The 20,139-nt window shown below is 43.4% G+C and overlaps 2 protein-coding genes across 4 annotated transcripts in view; one reads left to right on the top strand and one right to left on the bottom strand.

The window, feature by feature from the left end:
* The window catches only part of TBC1D30 (TBC1 domain family member 30), a 54,486-nt gene extending 47,597 nt beyond the window's left edge, over window positions 1–6,889 (bottom strand). The window contains exons 1-2 of one of the 3 annotated variants that reach the window (XM_065641634.1): window positions 6,643–6,889; window positions 3,671–3,835 (exon numbers count right to left, since the gene is read on the bottom strand). In XM_065641634.1, the coding sequence (XP_065497706.1) occupies window positions 3,671–3,835; window positions 6,643–6,889 (412 nt within the window). Of the gene's footprint in view, window positions 1–2,896; window positions 2,915–3,670; window positions 3,836–6,642 lie in introns of those variants that run through there. The other 2 variants (XM_065641662.1, XM_065641669.1) reach the window with 2 other exon arrangements.
* A 1,646-nt stretch (window positions 6,890–8,535) lies between these two features.
* Window positions 8,536–20,139, top strand: part of GNS (glucosamine (N-acetyl)-6-sulfatase) — a 22,475-nt gene continuing 10,871 nt past the window's right edge. Inside the window, exons 1-7 of the mRNA XM_065643110.1 lie at window positions 8,536–8,831; window positions 9,488–9,547; window positions 10,233–10,439; window positions 11,972–12,037; window positions 12,464–12,562; window positions 14,950–15,117; window positions 18,883–18,965. Of these exons, the coding sequence (XP_065499182.1) occupies window positions 8,691–8,831; window positions 9,488–9,547; window positions 10,233–10,439; window positions 11,972–12,037; window positions 12,464–12,562; window positions 14,950–15,117; window positions 18,883–18,965 (824 nt within the window). The 5' untranslated portion in view covers window positions 8,536–8,690. The remainder of the gene's footprint in view (window positions 8,832–9,487; window positions 9,548–10,232; window positions 10,440–11,971; window positions 12,038–12,463; window positions 12,563–14,949; window positions 15,118–18,882; window positions 18,966–20,139) is intronic.

Genomic DNA, 20,139 nt, shown 5'->3' with positions numbered 1-20,139 from the left:
TTGCTTACAGCCAGACTGAGTTACAATTGAGCTGAATGATTTTACTTATAAATCATTTATAGATAATACACGTGGGGGGGGGGTTGTTTTGTTTTGTTTGTTTTATTAAAATGGCAAGCAACCAAAATTTGTCATTCAAGGAACTTCTGGTTTGTAATTCGATCAGTCAAAATATATTTACTAATATAAGCAAGCTGTCACTGTATAAAATGCAGGAAAAGAGAAAAGAATGAGATGTCTTTTGCATATTTTTTAGATGATAGCTGCAAAGCCTTGATTTTTTTTACTGAGTGCTGCTTTTCTCAAATGATATAATCAAGCGCATAAAGCACTCTGCTTTCTAAGATGGATTTGAAATAGTTCACAGTGCTACCAAACAAACTTATATCGTGTTACTCCAACTAAGTCAAAATCACAAGAGTAAGAGAAGCATGTGTCTAGAAGCCATGTTTGCCATCCAGACGTCACTGTGATTTCTCTCTTACTGCTTTTCTTCACTGGAGTATTTTATTTAAATTTGAGTTAAAAAGCGTGATTAAAATGAAACTGGTCAGCACAGTGTACTGCTTTTAGCATGTATTGAACAGAACAATTTATCCTCCCTCAACGGAGCCACAGCCATTCATGCTTCTGATCAAAATGCATTTCACTCTGCAGTGATTTTTGTTTTCTATGGTGATATCTATCCGTATGCAAAATATACGTCATCTACCAGGGATAAGGGTCAACAGCATAATGTGAAATACGGCAAGATATGAAGTCACCCCTAGTGACAGTTCCTCCACATTTACTCTACCCACTCAGGAGTTCAAATGCTGCATCATTTTTTCATCAGAAAATAAAGGATCAAATTTATCAGCCTTATACATTCCTAACTAACTGAAGTTACCACTAGGACTGAATTTGTCAGACAGCATTCAAAAAGGGTCTGACAAAGCCAGAATTAAGCATCACAACAGAATTTCCATCTTTTCCTGAAACAGTATTTGTTTGCAATTGGTCTGTACAGATTGCTTAAAGGTAGCATTCAAACATCTGAATGTGAACTGAAGATTAATGTAGAACTAGAGTTCTTCTTCAACATAGAAATTTCACTATATGTGGGGAGAAAAATTCCCAGTGTGGCAATAGCATAAATACACCACGAAACTCTATATAAAATCAGTTGAAGAATAACTTATATGTTGAAATGTTAGAATTAATTATAATGCAACTCCAAGAAATTTTGATTTGCCACTAAAAAATATACTTCAAAAGAAAAAATATTATAATAACTCTTCCATACTTGATAAAGATTTTAGTACCACAGGACATCATAATGTTATAATGTGCTTTCATGTACAGCAATAAAGCTTTATGGCATATAACATTATATTGCAAGTACATACTTAAATCAGAAAAAGCTGTGACAATGAAAACTTCTACAAATTAACAATAATGTTTTGAATATTTAAAAATGAGAGGGTAGTCTACAGAAAATCTAGTTTCCAACGGCTCTAGTGAGCAGAAAAATTTTCTTACATTTTGGAGTGGGAGGGAGGCATGCATTTTTTTCATGTTCCATCACATTAACTGCTTTTTTTTTTTTAAAGTTAAAAGAAGAGAAAATAGATCTTTCCACTGTTAGCATAACAACTTTGCTGAGGCTTTAGGACTTAACTACATACTCAGCAGCTGCACTTCTCAAGCTACTCTAAGCAATCAGCCTCTCCTGAGCATTCACTTCTACTGCCCTCTGCAGAAAATGGAAACAGGGAACTGTTACAGAAAAGAAAAAAGGAATTATCTTACCAGATCACCTCTTCAATTTGATTCATTATATCCCATACAAGGGTTCCTACTACTACCACTACACAGGAAATAGTACAAAGGCAAGAATAAACAGCTGGAGGTAAGAAGACAAGTTGTGCCTGCCTTTGGACGGCTTTTGATCAAATATTGCCTCAAAGGCACGATTACCAAGAAATTTAAAGTGTACATCCTACAGCAAAAGTTTATTCCTGCATTCTCTGTATAGTGCTAGTACATTTATAGCGAGCAATAAAAACAGTCTCAATCTATTCCAAAGCAACTGAAGTTATCAGGAGTCATTCAGCAAATCCTAGTGCTTTTGGCTTAGATCTTAAAGCATAAATAACTAAGCTTTTGGTGCCCTGGAATACATGCATCTGGATTTTCAGAAATACAAGCTGAAAAATCAATACAAGATAAATATGCTATATAAGTAATAAAAATATCTTACTTAAAGAGACGTAATATACAAACCCACACATACAGTCTTCAAAAACCTTCATGGACATGCACAGATATCAGGCAATAAACTGCATTACTGTAAAACTTCAACTATCTCAGTTTTTACTAGCACATTTTAAACATAATGCCCCATTAATTTAAGTGTAAAATAGTACCTGAAATTTCTAAAAACACATTCATATTTAGGTTCAATGCTATATGCCTTTCAGCCAATAGGTTTTTACCTAACAAATGAGGTCGGGATGCTCAGACCTTCAGAACCTATAGTCAAATCCTCTAAATACTTAAACACATACAAAATCCAAGTAGTCTCATTTTAAATGAGATTACAGTATATGCTTAAGTGTTAATGGCACAGATGACTCAATTATCAAGCTGACGTTGAGAAAGAAACAGAGTAGGTGAGAAGAAGAAATATGGTTACACAGTGCATGACAGCCAAGAACTTTCATGCTAGTTTTAAGTGAAACAAAGGAACACTTTCAAACACTTAAAAATTGAGTTTCACAGTGACAGACAAACCCTTAACTAAACTACATTAGCACATGCCACTACAGTAAGATTCTTTTAATAAAATTTTTTACATGCACCTCAAAGCTCCTACAGGCATTTTTGTGAAAAGACCATGCTGTATTTACCGTACCTGAACATTTCTGTACCTGTCACGCTGCATGTTAATGAAAAAATAAGACAGGGAACATTAGGTTATTTTCGCATGTCCTTTCTAAAGGTATAATTTCTATTTATTTTTACATACGACATTCACGCAGTTTCGCTTTAGCAGAGCTAACAAAAGCACTTCAGCCTATCTTTAGATGACAACTTTGCCAAGTCAAATAAAAAGGTTTCACTGTGCTGGAAGAAAAGGCTAAACAATTAAAGAACAACATTTCTCTTCCTTCCGATACACCCCCCTGAAACCCCAAAAACACAGGTGCTGATAAAGAGTTTTGAGGGAAGTGGGTTTGTTTTTAGTAATACTCTTTGTCTTAAATGAACTTGATAGAAAGGAGTTACACTCCTTTCTAACAATGCTCTGGGGAGACAATCACATATGCTGACTAGTTTCCAGTTCTAACATCTCCTTTATAACCATACGAAAGCACACAGTTAAACACAGCACGCACACCAAAAAATTGAACTTGGGCTTCCTGTGAATTAAAGCTGAAAAAGCCTGGCAGGCAATATACAGTAAGTCTGCCGCACCAACACACAAAGCTGAGGTTACGGCACCATCCCTAGCTGAGCTAGTTGAACTTTGCCTGTTCCCAGGTGCCACTGACATCACTGGAAGCCACTCATATCTAAGGAATAGCATAGCCTGGCCTCTCGACTTTAAATCAAGTGTGAGGACTTAATTGAAAGACTGCCCACATTAATGGTTACACTAGTACACATGCGCACAGAAAGTACTTACTTCGTTTCTGGGAAACTGCCTGTAAACAAGCTGTGACAATATCGCAGTTCTTCTGGACTTTATGTACAAGCCTGTCCTTCTGCTTCAGAAGACGAAGCAACTTTGCTGATTGAACAGAAATTCTATAATTCAGTTCTCGTTTTATAGTTGTTAATTCATCGACATCTGCCAATAAGCAGAGAAAATAACTTCAGTACAGAGTGAAACATGAACAAACAGCTTATTGTAGTTGACATGCAAAGGGACTTGCCCCACAGATATTTACATATACAAACCTTCTACAAATTACAAGTTATTTTGACTGGGATAATTCCCAATTATAAACACTTCCAGGATCTAAGCCGAAGTCTTTAATTTTGTTTTAAACTCAAGTACTTCAACTTATTGCACAGGGTACGAATCTTAGTAATTATACTGTCATAAATTGGAAACATCATGACAGATGTAGCTAGAATATACCCATAGTACTGTAACCAGGGAGTGTATGTTAAATGCAGTACCTTCCAGAAGCTGCCTGTGGGAAATGTGCATGGGGAATAAACAGATGGTAACAGACAAAGGAACGTGTTCAAGAAGCTGCCTGCAAAGCTCGAAATGCAGCTCCGAGGTGAGCTCTAAGTGGGAAACTCTTTCCACTGAGATGCAAACAAAGAAGCTTCAGTCACAGCCTCAACTATTTACACTCGTCAGTCACGGTGCTACCAGATGCCCTTAGCTCCCCAAAATGTCTCAGCTTATGTCTAATATGCCTGTTGTCCTTCATATAGCGAGCTTCAGGTCCAGGAGAAAAAGGAGTTTTCGAGCAGATGACTAAAGCGCAGTAATTTTTTGAGTACTCGGCGCTGTTCTCAAAGGCACACCCCGCAGTCAAAGCTTGGGTCATGTCTATTAGGTCCCGAACTGCAAGAGCTGTGGGTTTTGTGGCTCTCAGAACCCTAACCCTCACTGCAGCTTGGTGCTTGGGCTCAGGTCCCCACATGCATGGGTGGCCCAGATGAGAAAGGTGTAGAGGGAGCAGTGTAGCTGCAGTGCCGTGCTCCCCTTGGCATGCCTTTCGCACCCCAGCATCCCTGGAGCTGCAAGCTTTGTGGCTCTAACCCCAACCCTAAGTATTCCCTGCCACAGCCTGGTGCAGCTTGCCACCAGCACCTTAACAGCTTTCTGTTCCCTGTGGGCAAGTTTTCAAGTGGTATCACTCTAAATCCAACCATGCCTCCCTGACGCTGGAAGAAAAATCAATCCAAAAAATCCATACTTTGGTAACCTGATCCAGTGAGAAAAACATGTATGCATCCAGGAAAAGGTATGATTAGTGGGACAGTGAACGGCTCAGCTCGTATGGCAGAACTTTTTCAATAATTCTGTAGAGCTTGAAGAAAATGACAAATTAGGCTGAAATGACAATCAATCGTGCAATAGTAAAGAGCAAAGAATGACTGCAAGGGAAGTGAGCCACTGGAAAAACAGTCCTGTATTTTGTCATCTCTACCTTGTTTCAGCACCCACTGCTCCGCTGGCACCCCAATCACTGCTAACAGGCAGGGCAATTTAAAACCACATCTACGGATTTTGAGAGCAAACAAATTATGTTGTATTCCTACTGACTTAGCCAGTCACCACAATAGTGAGCTGAATTTCCTTTTTTCCCACTCATGCCAATTAGTGATCTCTGGAAACACAATTACCTTTGCAGCAAAATTAATTCATTTAAATTCTACAAAATGTATTCCTGAACAAGCGAATTTCTTGTTGAGTCTCAGATTGCCACAGGACATGCAGAAGCACATGAGCTACATCCCTTAACATCAGATGGCACATCACCTCATTAAGAAGCCAAACATGGAAACAGAAAACTGCACAGGTCTAAAAAACAGGCACATTTATTCACCTCTGGCTTTTTTTCCTTGTCAAAAACAAGAATGATTTGACACCAGGAGATGAGAGGCCTTTGTACAGCCCTCCTCATGGGGTCCACTTCGAGTTGCAAGTCTCATCGTTTCACAAACATTCAGTGTTATGGCTACTTAGCTTTCATAAGAATTCTTTAATAGTTTCATTTAGATTTTGCCTAGTTGACCATTGCATTTGTTTTTTTTTTTTTGCCTAGTTGACTATTGCATTTGTATTTTTTTATTACATCTTCCCCCTCCCCGCCCCGGAAGACATGCTTACCTACAAACGAGCTTTACAATTGCCAGGTTTAGTTTAAGTCTGTTTCCCCAAAAATAAGACAGAGTCTGATATTAATTTTTGCTCCAAAAGATTTTTCTTTTTTTACATATATAGCTGCCTGGACACTATTTAAATTGACTTTTTTAATGAACTGTAACTAGGGCTTATTTTGGAGGAGGGCTTATATTTCTAGCATCCTCAACGATCCTGAAAAATCATGCTAGGGCTTATTTTTGGGGTGGGGCTTATTTTCGGGGAAACAGAGTATGACTAAAAGTACCTGAAAAAAACCCCGACTATCTCTTATGACACAGTATGTGTAGCATCTCTTCTAGCTTAAGGAAAAAAAAAGAAAGACAACTTTAAAAAAAAAAAGGAAAGAAAAGGAAAGAACAAGACAGCTGGTCACTGATTCGTTACTCTAAGTCAAGAAAAGCACTGATCTTAAAGAAGGACAACAGCTTATGTCATCAGTCATAGAACGACTAGTAGGAGGTGACCGTCTTTTTGCTGCCACTGCATCGAGACCGAAGGAGGAGGGAGCAGCACAGAGATCTGGGTTTGGCGGAGCCCACGGCAAAGCGTGCAGGAGCTTCTGGGAGAGACGGCCAGGAGTAAAGGCTGCGAGAACAAACGAAGGGGGACAAATGTAGGCACAGAGGCAGCAGAGAGGGCACTATAACTTCTCGGCAGGACTGCCTTGCAGGCAGAGAGGAGGAAAGCGAGGCGACAGGGGCAGCTCCCAGCCCAGGCAGCGCCCGGGGCAGCGCGCAGGGCAAGGCTGGCAGGGCGGGCCGTACCTTTCAGTCGCAGGTACTTGACCTGGCTCGGCCGCTGCTGCAGATCCCGGAGGACACGGGAGCGGGCGCTGCCCGCGGGGGCGGCCGCCTCGGCAGCGCTGTAGAGCTCGGTGAGCAGCCCGCTCACCAGCGACGAGGTGCGGCTGGACCGGCCGCTGCCCGGACCCTCCTCATCCTCGTCCTCCTCGGCCAGGCTGTCGGCGCTGCTGCCCGCCCTGCCGCCCAGCCCGGGCTCCCCCACCTCCATGTTCCGCAGCGGCCGGCAGCGCCGAGTTCCGGGCTCGGCCCGTTCCACAGCGAGGCGCGGGGGGAGGGCGCGCAGGGGAAGGAGGCGCGAGAGCTGCGTGGTAGCGGCCGGCGGGGGGGGCGTTGCACCTGCCGAGGGGCGGGGAGGGCGGGCTGGCCCCGCCTCGCTCACGCTGTGACCCCGGGGCTGGTCCGAGATGCGGCTGCACAGGGGTGATCCGCGTCCTGATGTTCGCCCCGCTCCCGCTTCCTCCCCGGTCTGGTTCTGTTCACGCCGGCTGGACGTGAGCCAGCAGTGTGCCCAGGTGGCCAAAAAGGGCAACAGCATCCCGGCTTGTACGAGGAATAGTGTGGCCAGCAGGGCTGGGGAAGTGATTGCACCGCTGTACTCAGCACTGCTGAGGCACCGCCTCGAATCCTGCGTTCAGTTTTGGGGCCCTCGCTACAAGAAAGACTTTGAGGTGCTGGAGCGAGTTCAGAGGAGGGCGAGGAGGCTGGTGAGGGGCCTGGAGGGTCTCTACAACTACCTGAAAAGAGGTTGTAGCACGGAGGGTGTCGGTCTCCCAAGTAGCGAGTGATAGAACGCGAAGAAACGGCCCCAAGTTGTGCCAGGGGAGGTTTAGATTGGATGTGAGGAAACATTTATTCACGGAAAGGGCTGTCAGGCATTGGAACAGGCTGCCCAGGGAAGTGGTTGAGTCACCATCCCTGGAGGTGTTTAAAGGGCATTTAGACAAGGTTCTTAGGGACATGGTTTAGTGCCAGGGTTAGGTTATGCTTGGACTCGATGATCCTGAGGGTCTCTTCCAACCAAAATGACTCTACGATTTTACACACTGTGCCTTCTCAGAGGAAGGCCAAGACGAAGGTATGAGAAATGTAGGGCGTAACTTCAGTGATGTAACTGTGAGACTGTAATTATGCTGCTGTAAATCACCGTAAAACAACCTGGAAAACAGAGTTGATGACAGGGTTCGTATGGCCACCAGAGCTGGGTGCACCCGGGGTTTGGCTGAGGGAGCCGTGCCGCTGCCGCACCGTGCGGTGCCCGCAGCCCGAGCGCTGCGCTGGGTAACGCCGCGGCGGCTGCAGCCTCAGCCCGGAGCTGCCCCAGCGCGCCGCCCGCCTGCGCCACGACACGGCCCGCCCCGCTGCCGGGCTGCGCTGGCCGCGGGTGGCTGAGGAGCCCGGCGCTCCCCGAGCCCCCACTGCTCCCCTTGTCTGTTCCCGCCTTCTGGTTTTCCTCAATGTCGGTAACGCATTTTCCTTCAATTTGAGGATTAACGGGCCGGGACAAACGAAGGCGATGGCACTGCGGGCGGGCCAGACGTGTTTGGCCGGCCCGAGGGGGTCAGCGTGGCAGCCTCGGCTGACTGACGGCCGGAATTTGGTAACAAAACGCGGTATTTTACGACTAAACAGACCCCTCTCGGAACAGACGCTGAGGGACCGCGCGGCGGCGCGGGCCAGACCCGCGCTCGAGGCACCGCTCGCGCCCCCCCAGGCAACGGCTTCCCGCGGGCGCGGGAAGTGGGCGGGGACACGCCGCAGGGGGCGGGGCCAACCGGCAGCACCGGGGGGGGCGGGAGCAGGCGGGGCGTCTCCCCGCCGGGCCACGTGACCCCGCCCCGTGCTCCCCCCCGCCGCTCTCCCGGGTCATATGCCCGGGGCGGGGCGGGTCCGCGCGCTGCTCCTCAGGGCTCGGCCGGTGGCCGCACCGGTCTCGTCTCGTCGCGGGGTCGAGCGGTACCGGCTCCTTCCGTCCCTCCGCCCGGCGGCTCGCCCGTCCCCACCGCTGCGCCATGTCCGCCGCCGCGGTAGCCCGGGGACTGGCGCTGGCCGCGCTGCTGGTGCTGAGCCCCGCCCGGGCTGCCCGGCAGGCGCGGAGGCCCAACGTGGTGCTCATCCTCACCGACGACCAGGACGTCTGCCTGGGCGGCATGGTAACCCCGCGGCTCCCCGGCCCTTGGCCTCCCGCGGGCCCGTCCGCGAGGGGAGCGGGAGGGGCGGCGTCGTGCGTGGGGCCGGTGGGAGCGTTGCGAGGGGCCTCGCCGAGCCTCGCCCGCCCGCCGAGCTTGCACAGCCGGGCTGTGGGCTGGTGACAGCCGGAGGAGGGCCCGGCCTGAGGTGAGGGTCGCTCCGGCCGCTGAGGAACGGCGGCCTGGGCCCGGGGTGGGAAGCGGTGAGCCCGGGCCCAGCCCGGAGCCGGGGACAGCTTGTCCCTCTGCGGCCTCAGGCCGAGTTGCACCGCGGTCCCCCCGGGGCCGCTGCGGGGAGTGTCACGGCGGGGCTTCCTCAGGCGAGCGAAGCGGCTCCGGGAAGCCACCGAGGCTCAGATGGGTTTGGGCTGGGGCCTCTCCAGTGCAGCCCCCGCAGCTGCAGGTGGTCCCTGGAAACTCCCCGTGCTTCTGCTCTCTTGGGCTGACTTGCGTAACCACGGTCATGCAGGGCCCAAGTGAGAAGGCAGCCAGAGTGGCTTCCCTGGGATATGTCTAAAAGCTGTGGTGCTGGTGGGTCTTCATATGGCTGCTTCACCTCCCGTGCTTTACTTAGCATCCTTACATTTTTAGCTGATTTCCTTTTGGTACTTTTCTTCCAGACCCCCCTAAAGAAGACCAATGCTCTTATTGCACAGATGGGAATAACCTTCCTAAATGCAGTAAGTGTTTACGTTAACTCTTAAAACTTCTGAGGTGTGTGCCTTTGTGTACTTTGTGTTTTAGGGTAATCTGAAATCTCAAAGCTGGTAATAGTTTTATGAAGTCTGTACGTACGTGTGTGGGGTTTTAAAATTCAATCTCTTAACTACTTTTAGGTCTCAAAACGATTATACCTCAAGGTCTTGTTTAGAATCCGAGAGGCAAAGTTTCGCTTCCTAAAAGCACTTGTGCTGACTTCCTTAAGCAGTAAAGTAGAACTGAATAATCTTAATATTTTCATGACAAACTGAGAACTATTAAAGGAAGCTGTTTAAACATTCTGCTTCATGCATGCTGAAAGCTCACTTCACTCTTTTAGTATTCTAATTTATCGCCACAGCTAAAATAATGGAGCGAATCAACTTTCCAGCAGTATTTTAATGGTTACTTGCTGCTGTGTAAGAACCACATCTAGTCTGGGGGCAGGGGTTGAAAGGCATATGCTGCAGAAACCTTTAACCAGTTTCCCGTGCAGCTTTTCACTAGTGAAAATACTTGGGATGTAATTTTGTGTGTCCGGAAAGAAGTATGCTTCAATGTTGGTGAATTTGTTAACCTACTAGCTAATATTTCAAAACTATAAATTTTGAGGAAAAATTGTTTTACAAAGTCAATATCATTTATCTCTTCATCCTGTTTTTCCAGTACGTTCCTAGTGCACTTTGCTGTCCCAGTCGAGCTAGCATTTTAACAGGAAAATATCCGCACAATCATCATGTTGTGAATAACACTCTGGAAGGAAACTGTAGCAGCAAGTTATGGCAGAAGATTCAAGAACCTTACACCTTCCCAGCACTGCTCAAAACTATGTGTGGTTATCAAACATTCTTTGCTGGAAAGTACTTGAATGAGGTATTTTGTGCTTGTTTTTTTACTGTTACGCAATTCATTTGCATTTGTCTACCGTTTTAAAACACTCTGTGGTTTTTATATTTGTAGCTAATGGTGGGTCCCCAAAATGTTTAACATGGTGTTACTTGGATGAACAGTTTTCACTGCTGAGATGGAATAAATACAATGCAAAGTTCGAATCTTTAACTTAACTTGGTTAAAATCAGGTTCTGTAGGTGCCTGAACATTTTTAAAAGTTGATTTTGAAAGGATGATGGAATCCAAAGGCTTTTTTAGTATGTTCAGATGTGTTAATTTTTACAAATTATGATTTTAATGACTGGGAGAAATGGATTGGCATGTGCTGTTCAAGATGGTGTGAGACTGAGCATGATGTTACAATAACATTCAAGAAAAAATTTGTTTAAGTATTCCTGACTAATGTATGCCCTCGAATGAGAGGAGTGTTTTCTTTTTAGAGGTTAGTATCTTTTTTTAATACAAAACATCTGCTGGGGCTCCCGTTGGGAGAACAGATATTATTGAGCTCTTTACAGAGGTTACCCAACACTTTATTATTGAATCACTTATACGTGTATGCTTTTTTCTGTTTTTAACTAAGCTGTGGTTTGTCAAAGTTTATGGTAAGCTGTAAAATTCAGCACTGAAAGCTCTAAGATCAAATATTCCTTTTGTGTGATGAAATTGTATTTGGAGCAAGATGAGCTACAAGGTTCTTAACAGCATTATTTTCATTGCACCTCTTAGTGGAAAATGTAGGTGGTATGATGGAATAATGGAACATGAATTTTCATAGTCAAGCACAAATTTGTTTCTGTTGATGTTACTGAGGCAGTTAGGGGAAGAGAAACTTATCTGGTTTCCTCTGAGCATCCCTTGACTCAGCACAGTCTCTTGTCCCTGCAGTTGGTTGAGACGTGTAGATGGGAGGGGGCAGCCCTGAGAAAACCCCTTGTGTTGCTCTGAGGCATGCTCTGTTTTGAGTTTGGCACTGATTCAGCAGCTGCTTTCTTTTTTGCTGGCTTAAAGGCTAGTTGTTGTGAATTATTTGGCACCAAAGTGACAAGAGCATTGCTTAAAGTTTGCACCCCCTTTTGGGGGAGGATAAGAGAAGTTGTTGGTCTGTGCGAAATTTTCTGTAGTATCTTACGAATTGTTATTCACAAAGTCTAAGGGTGTCTTGTGGTACGCATGGTTTTTTAATCACCCCTTGTTACCTGATGATATGTGTTCTCCAGGATCTCTGCCTGTTTTCATGTGCAGAGTAGAAAAGGGTAAAAAAATTAAATTTTATTGGTGAATGGCAAGCTTTTGGTTACTGTCTTTCTAGTTATTTAACCCTGGTCTCTTTAACGGGCTATACATGTGTTTTTATATGCCTATATAGTTGGGCTTTTTTCCATTCTGAAATTGAATTTGGCTTAATGCAGTTTCTGACTAGAGTTGAACAAAGCCCATAAAGGTGAAACGTAATTTCTGGCTTTTATTCTTCGTAATTGAAACTGCGAGTCATGGTCTTGTCTTTTTTTCAGTACGGAGCAGAGGATGCAGGGGGAGTAGGTCATGTCCCTCCTGGATGGAGTTTTTGGTATGCTTTGGTATGTGGCCAGTCTTTCTTTAAAATACTTAATTTCGGTTGCTTTGTAATCCCAACTCATGTTCTAACTTTAGTCATGAAGCAGCAGGCAAAGAGCATCTAACAACTTAATGCAAATTTTCTTCTTTTTTTCCTCAGTTGCATATCAGATCCTTGGCTTTCACAAAGGCTACTCCTACTAAGGTGCTTAGGGAAAGAACCCAAATTGTAAAGCCAAAGCAATGTGGGATAACAATAAAACAAGTTTTGTTGTTGGAAACCTGTTCTGAGAATTCTTGCAGTGTCCTTATGACAAATGCTTATAACGTATTTGACTAATGCTTATAACGTATTTGACAAATTCTTGTTGGCAGTTCATTGTGATTATTTCAAGTAATCAATGTACATACTGCTTTGTACAAATAGGCACGTCTTCTCTTTTTCACAGGAGAAAAATTCAAAGTACTACAACTACACTCTTTCAGTAAATGGCAAAGCACGAAGGCATGGTGAGAACTACAGTGTAGATTATCTGACAGATGTACTGGTAAGAAATTTTGTAACCTGTGTTACAGAAGCTGTTTATGACCAGATAATGCCTCATGCTGGGGGCTTGGGGAAAGGTGGGGATGATAATTTGTTAGGCTGCATTAGTTCATAAATACATGATTGTGCTGTTGTGACAGTGGATGGGCATTAATCAGCAGAACAAGATTCTGGTTATATTTAGAAATGGCAAGTTTCTGGGTATGAGCTGTGGAGAGGAGAAGGTTTCCAACTGTCCATTTTCTAGCCAGTAGCCTTGCTGAGAGGTTAATGCTGACTGCTACGGTGTGTGAGGAACGTGATGCATATAGGCAGTGACTTAAATTACTTCATAGAAGGATGTATTTCATTGCAATACACAACTTCTCTAACAGATTAATTGGGCCAAGATTTCAGTGGGAAGTTATGCATGTTAAAATAACTTTACACCATGTTTTGTTTGTTAGATATTACAATGTGTTGGTATCTTGGAATCTGTAACTAGTCAAACTGATAACTTGGAAATATCAAAGGCTCATCAGTACTTCATAGTGTGTGAGGACAATGTATGGACTGTGCCGAAATGCCTAGCTGACCAGTAGAGTCTTTAACCCCTTTATCCTCTTAAGATAGAGAGAGGTAACAAAGATATAAAATACTTAAAGGAAAGTTGGAAGAGTTACTTTAGTTCTCTTGAGGCCCTGTTTAGCAAGTTAATATTAGCTCAGAGGTTTGGGGTATGGGGGAAGACATATTACCCTCACCTGCCAAGCTGGGGTCTTAATTTGGCGTGCTGTTTTGGTGTACGAGTTGGTAGTGCTGGGAGCTCACATGCAGCATTCAGGAAAATTCTTCTCTGAGGAGTCTTCTTGTGCGGTTGATTCGTAGTCTTCCACTGGCACCCTAATGAGTTTCATTCCAGTGGGTTCTTGAACACAGCTGCTTGCTAGGAACAGAAGTGGTTGATGTTTTTCAGGGTACTGAACAGCTGTCCGATTAAATTTAGATTTACACTGTCTAAAGCTAGATTGGAATTGATAAGCCAGAAGTGAGACTATCCTATTACTGGCATTGTACTGGCCTTTTTTTGATCCTTCAGCAGCTCGTAACCATTTTGACCAACAGGTCATTGCCGCATAAACCTCTTACTTGTGGTGCGCTACCTATCAATATTATGATTTTCAGTGTGGTGCATTCTACCTTCTGCCCGTAGTTAACCAAATATGTATTCAGCATTTCAGAGCTAGTGGTTGAGTTTAATTCACTTGATGGGCAGTACACAGGAGTAAAATGCTTATGCAAAGTTCCTGTGATGCACAAGCTTTCTTGTCCTGACTAAGGACATCTGGCTACTTAAGTCTGGTATTAAGAATCTGAACACCCAGATCTGTCTACTGCAGTTCTGACATTGAAGTTTAAACTCCTAACAAAATCCAAGTTGGCTACCTCTGGGAGTTTACCTACATCATACTGATTTCTGAATCAGGTTTTCAAACTTCACACAGTTCTTATCCTCTCATAACTCTGTCATGTAACTGAAATCCAGCCCTACTTGCTTCCATGTTGAAGTTAGGAAGAGGAGGGAGTTCCTAGTGTATTGTTTTTTCTAGAAAAAGAAAAGGATATCCAAAATGGGGTATACTAATCAGGAAAGGAAAATGTTGCAAAATTTGAATAGTGAAGAACTCACCTGTAATACCTTTGATGCTTTAATTTCAAAGGCTGACCAAGGGAAGGCCAACATGGAACTTGCAGTCTCTTTTAACTTGCTACTTGAAATTGTGTATAGGCAGAAATGAAAATGAAAGTGCAGTGAAGTGGCGTGGGTAGAGTTTGGCACTCTCCTTCGTTAGAGCTTCCAGCTTCACCAGCAGAAATGTGACACCCCTTAGAAAGTGTTTGCTACAGAATGATCCTACAATATAAACAGTGGGGCTGAAAAACTTTTTCAGAACTATTGCTATTTCTGAAGACAATTGAAACCACTAAACTAGGGTCTATCAGGCAGGAAATAGCATCTGAGAGCCTCAGAAAGACTTAGACTGTGTTAAAGAGCACTCCAATTTTACTTGATGAAAGCGGAGTTTTGGTGGATTTTGTTGATACTTGGAATAAGCACAAACTTTTGAGCTTTCCAGGTCTAAATAATGCAAAGATGTGAAGTAGAAAGCTGTTCAGGGATGTGGGACAAATTATTCGCTTAACATGAACACACTGGATTTTTTATCACGAAGTGCTGTTCTGGAGACTCGTAGATGAGCAAGCAATAAGTTTCCGAAGCAATAAGTTTAAATCTTCCCAGTACTACCGAGCTCTAAATAAGTTATGAATGTTTAATTTGGATATTTCAAATACTTGCTGTTTTCCTTTGGAGGTATGACTTTTCTTCTCCAACAAAACTGTTCACAGGCCAACATGTCATTGGACTTCCTGGAGTATAAATCTAATTTTGAGCCTTTCTTTATGATGATCTCCACCCCAGCACCACACTCCCCTTGGACAGCTGCTCCACAGTATACAAAGAGCTTTCAGAATGTCAGTGCACCAAGAAACAGCAATTTTAATATTCATGGAAAGGTAAGCTAAATATCAGGAGTCTTCTTAGATATTCTACTAGTTTTTGAGAGCAGTAAGCAATGACCCTGACTTGCATACGAAGTTTAAACAGTGAGAAGAATAGGCTCATACCATGACTACTGGTTATTTGGTTATGTTAATCAGCCTTCCAGGGTAAGATGTGTTTATTGTGACCTTGAGATTTTTGCATACCAATATCTTGTAAATAAAAAAAATGTAGTGGCAAAAATTATAAAGCAGTACAATGGAAATATGATTGATAAATGGGAACAAGTTAATTCTTTGTCCAATTTCCAGACTGTTCTAAAGTCCTTAAAATATTCTGTCATTGCTCTCAGTATGTTCAAGAGAACACACATGTAGTGACTGCACAAAGACCCTGTCTTCCTGCACACATCTGCTCATCTGGATGGGTGGTCCGTGGCTTGAGCTTGCAGTAAAGCTGCCCCTAGTTGACAAGTGTATCAGGCTAACCAGAGGGCTTTGAAATCATGAACCACAGGGCCCAGGGCCACTAAGGATTTTGAGAACTTGCCTTTCATTTGTTGAAATAACCTGTTGCCAGATTTGCTGAGCTTAATGTCGCAAGTTCACAGACATCCTTGTGAGAGGGCAGTACATTCCACTGCCAGTAAACTTGGCCAAATATGGTCCAGCTCAGGCTAATCTGCTGCTGCTTGCTCTGCCAATAAGTGAAAGTCACAGTTAATCTGGTGAGATATTTTAACTTAAGGAGGTTTTGTGAGTTTGAATCAATTAGTTTAAAATATAAAACTTGTTTCTGTTCAGTGTTCAACTAATGCACTTCAAAACTTGCACCTAATCTTAAGTGATGCTATTGCCTACATGCCTGTCTGGAGCCCAGTGGTACCTCTTTTAAGGTCACTGTGACCCGTGTTGTACAGGATGAAACTTGGTTTTTAGCTGAGGATCATAGCTTGTAAAATGACCGTGTGCTTATCAGCATGACATAAAAACATGAATGAAAAGGGAGAAAAGGGCTGCAAGCAGTAACAAATACAGTAGCCCAACCTGTTAAGTTTTGAATTAGGGAGATCTGTAAAAGGATCTCTGACTGTCTTAGACTCCATTGCTATAATAACTGAATGTTTTCAAAATAGTGAGCCAGAAACAGCCTGACTGGCAAAGTCAGCAACTAGCCAAAGCATACAGTGTGGGAGTTCCCTTCTGTGGAGCAAAAGCTCTGCATATGCCTATATAATACAAAGAAAAAATAACAGACTTACTTAACGTTTGGTAGTTAATGTCTGTGGATACAGCAGTTTTTACTACGTTTCACAATAGGAACAGACTGGCATTACCCTTCTTCCTAGACACAATAGTTGCGATCGGTAACAGCGTGCATTTCTGTAATTTGCAGTGTTGTGGTCTTGAAGCCTAACTCTTCTTTGAGCTTCAGTGTTTTCTAGGGCAAGCACAGTTCCTGCAATAGCAATAAACATGTACGTAGGCTCAGACCCTCCGGTCATTGATGTTGTAATGCTTGCTAGACAGTCTTGCATTGTACAGTCTTGATTTCTAAATTGATGTTGCCTGGCTTCCTTAGACAGTACGTGGACAAGGGGTACTAAAAGGAGCCATCTAAGCAGAATCTCTGCATGAAAAATAGGAGTTAAGCTGCTGTCAGATTCTGCACTTTAACTTCTCCTTAGGATCCTCAGCTATGAATTGCATCAAGCAATGGTACCTGCCTGGTTTTCCCAAGCAGGACTGTTGATAGCCCAGACAAGTGGTTTATGTAAGCCAGGGGTGTTAAACTCATTTTCACCACAGGCCACATCAGCCTCGCAGTTGCCTTCAAAGGGCCAAACATAGTTTTAGGACTGTATAAATGTAACTACTCCTACATTCATACAGTCCTAAAATTACGTTTGACCCTTTGAAGGCAACTGTGAGGCTGACGTGGCCTCCAGTGAAAATGAGTTTGATGCCACTGATCTAAGCTGTTCTGAGAGAGAAGCTGATTAACGTAAGTATTGGGTGTTTCTCTTGCATACATCATTTTTCCTGCAAAATCGGAGCAGGGCTGTGTTCAGATTCTGCTGGCAAGATACGATGTGCTGGCTCAAGATTTCCTAAACTTTCTTGGAGGATGGGACACAGGGAGGCAGCAGGGTTCATGGACAGCTTTGTTTGTAACTGATGAAAGAGATTTGACAGGAACTAAAAGGGAATCAAATTTGAGGACTCTTGAGTTGGTGTGTAGTTTGTTGGAATCCGCAAAGGTGTTTAGCTGCTGTGTGAGGTTTTTGAAACTTCAGAGAAAGGTAGGAAGAACAAAATACTCCAGAAAAGAGGAAGATTCTACGACACTAGGTGACTTATCCACTCGAGTTACCCAGCATGGTTGTGCTTTATGGAGGGCCTGTCCCGTGCCATCTGCTTGTGAAAGGTGGCTGGTGCACAGGGGGCATTATCAGCTCCTTTGTTCTCTGAAGAACTTCTGCTGGGCTGGGGGTGGGGTTTGTGATGTCTTTCCTTACTTTTTCCTCTCTCAGCCAACACACAAGTCCTAGATGCTGGTCTTGATTATGCTGTGTTTTCTTGTTGAGATGGACTGAGCACCTCTCCAGGGAATTGCTTTACAACTACTATAAAAGAGAGATCTGAATACAATTGAATTAAACTGGACATAGTATTAAGTCTCCATGCCGAAAATCTTTCCTTCAGTCGGCAAGAGCAGAGGGCAGGGAACTGAATAATTGGCAGGAGATCTGAGTCACGTCGTTGTGAGTTCCTAAAGCCTGAGCCTGTTCAGAGTCATTTGCTTGTGACAGGAGGGAAATTGTGCAATGGGAGGCTCTACAGAGAGGAGTGGCTAACTAAATACAGGCTCAAGCTGAGGGTGATGAGTAGGTCATCTCTGACCTACTACATAAAAGTGTAAAGCTGCATTGACATTACTTTCTCCTTTATTCTGCTCCCCACTAATCACTAACCTTCAGGTTGTTCACAACAGACCTTCCCATGTATTTGTACAGCAGCTGACCCAGTTCAGACTGGTGCTTCAGGATGTGGGAGCATCGCTTTTCCTATGAGCTCGATCATCTCTGTTACTTCGGGGGGATGGGTGAGAGGAGAAAGGGAGAGGCTGTTCCTGAAAGTTGGGGATGCAGCTACAAGAATCAATAACACTTCAGCTAAATAAACACTCCTGTTTCGGAGTCAAAAAATCCAAATATAATGGTAGTATTTCTGCTTCCTTCAGTAGTCTTCAGCCCTGATTTCAGACTACCAAGAATCTGATAGTGGCACCATTATGTATTTGTCCTCACCTGTCTGTAAATTAGGTTGTCCTAATTGCTTTTGATGCCGGAGTTTCTCCTCACCTCTCCACCTTTGTTAGGATCCTTGCCAATCTTAGTCCCAAAAGAACCTCACTTTGACAGCCAAGTTCAATCTTACAATGCTGCTCAATCCTTCAGATTTTTTTTCATCACATCTGTCTCAAGCTACCAGACTTCTATCTCTGGGAGAGCCTTCTCTAGCTCCTTTCACAAATTCCTTCCCTGAACAGCTGTTTTCTTCTCAGCAAGGGCTGAACATAATGGAGCTGCAATATATTCTGTGCTTGCAACTTAAATTTTTACATGAACCAAGGGGGAAAATTGGAGTCAGGTCGGTTTGATAGCATTGCCTGGCTATCACATGGATTTTACAACATTTCTGTTATGATTGGTCTAGGAAAGATTTAAAAGCTGGTACTTCTCTCCTACACTAATCTTTTTGTCTTTTTTTCTTTAGAACAAGCACTGGTTAATTCGACAAGCAAAAACTCCAATGACTAACTCTTCAATACAGTTTCTTGATGATGCTTATAGAAAGCGGTAAGAGTTGTTTTGTTACTTAAGATTTCTACTCAGAACTTTTTTTTTTTTAAAGATTGTAATAAATCTGACAATAGATGTCAAATTACCCGTAATAGTTCTCTGGCATCTGTCTCAGGAGACCTGACTATCTGTTAACTTTTTGCAAAGAAACTTGTCACTGACTTCAGAAATATTTTGCTCCCAAATGCTGCCATCATTTATCATAAAAAGACCAATCACACTCAGTGTCTCTACTGCTTCTCTTTTAAGTGCACAACAGATTTTCATAAAAAAAATCACCTTGCCTTCTACTTCACTTGAGTTCCAGACTCTTAAATGATGTGCATTAAATGTGATTGATTTATCTGCCAGCTAATTCTGATTTATTAACCTTGGCTCTCAGTCTGTGGTCTTTTTACATAGGAAGACCTGACTGGCCAAGGTGGGTGCTTGATTCTTTTTTATAAAAAGAGATGTGGGGAGTAATGTACAGATACAGCTTGTTCCTCCTTTTTAATAGGAAGGGTATTTGCTTACCCTGTAGGTGTATTTTCTTTAAAAGGTCTGAAACAAACATTAGCTTCACTGTAAGTGTTAAACTCCATTTTGAGCAGTTATCTGGCATTAGTGTGTCATTTTAGAGATAGAAAACCAAATTTTTTTTCAGGCTCTTGCCTTATAAAACATAAAGGTAAAATTATGCAACAATCTTAAATTAAACCTGGAGACAATAGGATCCAAGAATTTAATGACTCTAGTTAGTTGAGAGTAATACTAATCCATGGAGGGTTGTTATTGACTTATCAGCAGCAGTCACTTGTCTCCCCAGCAAGCCCCATGACAAAGGAAAGAAGAACTTCTTCAAGGCTTTAGATACACTTGCATAATGGTCCTTGACATTATATGAATAATACAAAATAGCTGATCTAGTTTTCAAGCAGAAAGGATTCCATATAGGCAACTCAATTCATTGCAGTATTGTATTTTAATATTAAGAACTACATATAAAGAACTAATAACAAGTGACCTTGCAGGAGATAACTCTGACCCTTTGCCACTGTGTTGCTTCAAAGTTGGTCTTGACTGTCTCCAGATAAGAAGTAATCAGCATTTTGACGTCTTTCTCAGACACTACGGAATAAAATCAACAATAACTGAAGACAAACAGTCCATTTTTATCTTAAATTGCAGC

Source organism: Caloenas nicobarica, chromosome 1 (assembly GCF_036013445.1).
Source record: "Caloenas nicobarica isolate bCalNic1 chromosome 1, bCalNic1.hap1, whole genome shotgun sequence".
Classification (NCBI taxonomy): Eukaryota; Metazoa; Chordata; class Aves; order Columbiformes; family Columbidae; genus Caloenas; species Caloenas nicobarica.
Note: the sequence above shows the minus strand (reverse complement) of the source record. Positions and strands in the feature narration are given on the sequence as shown.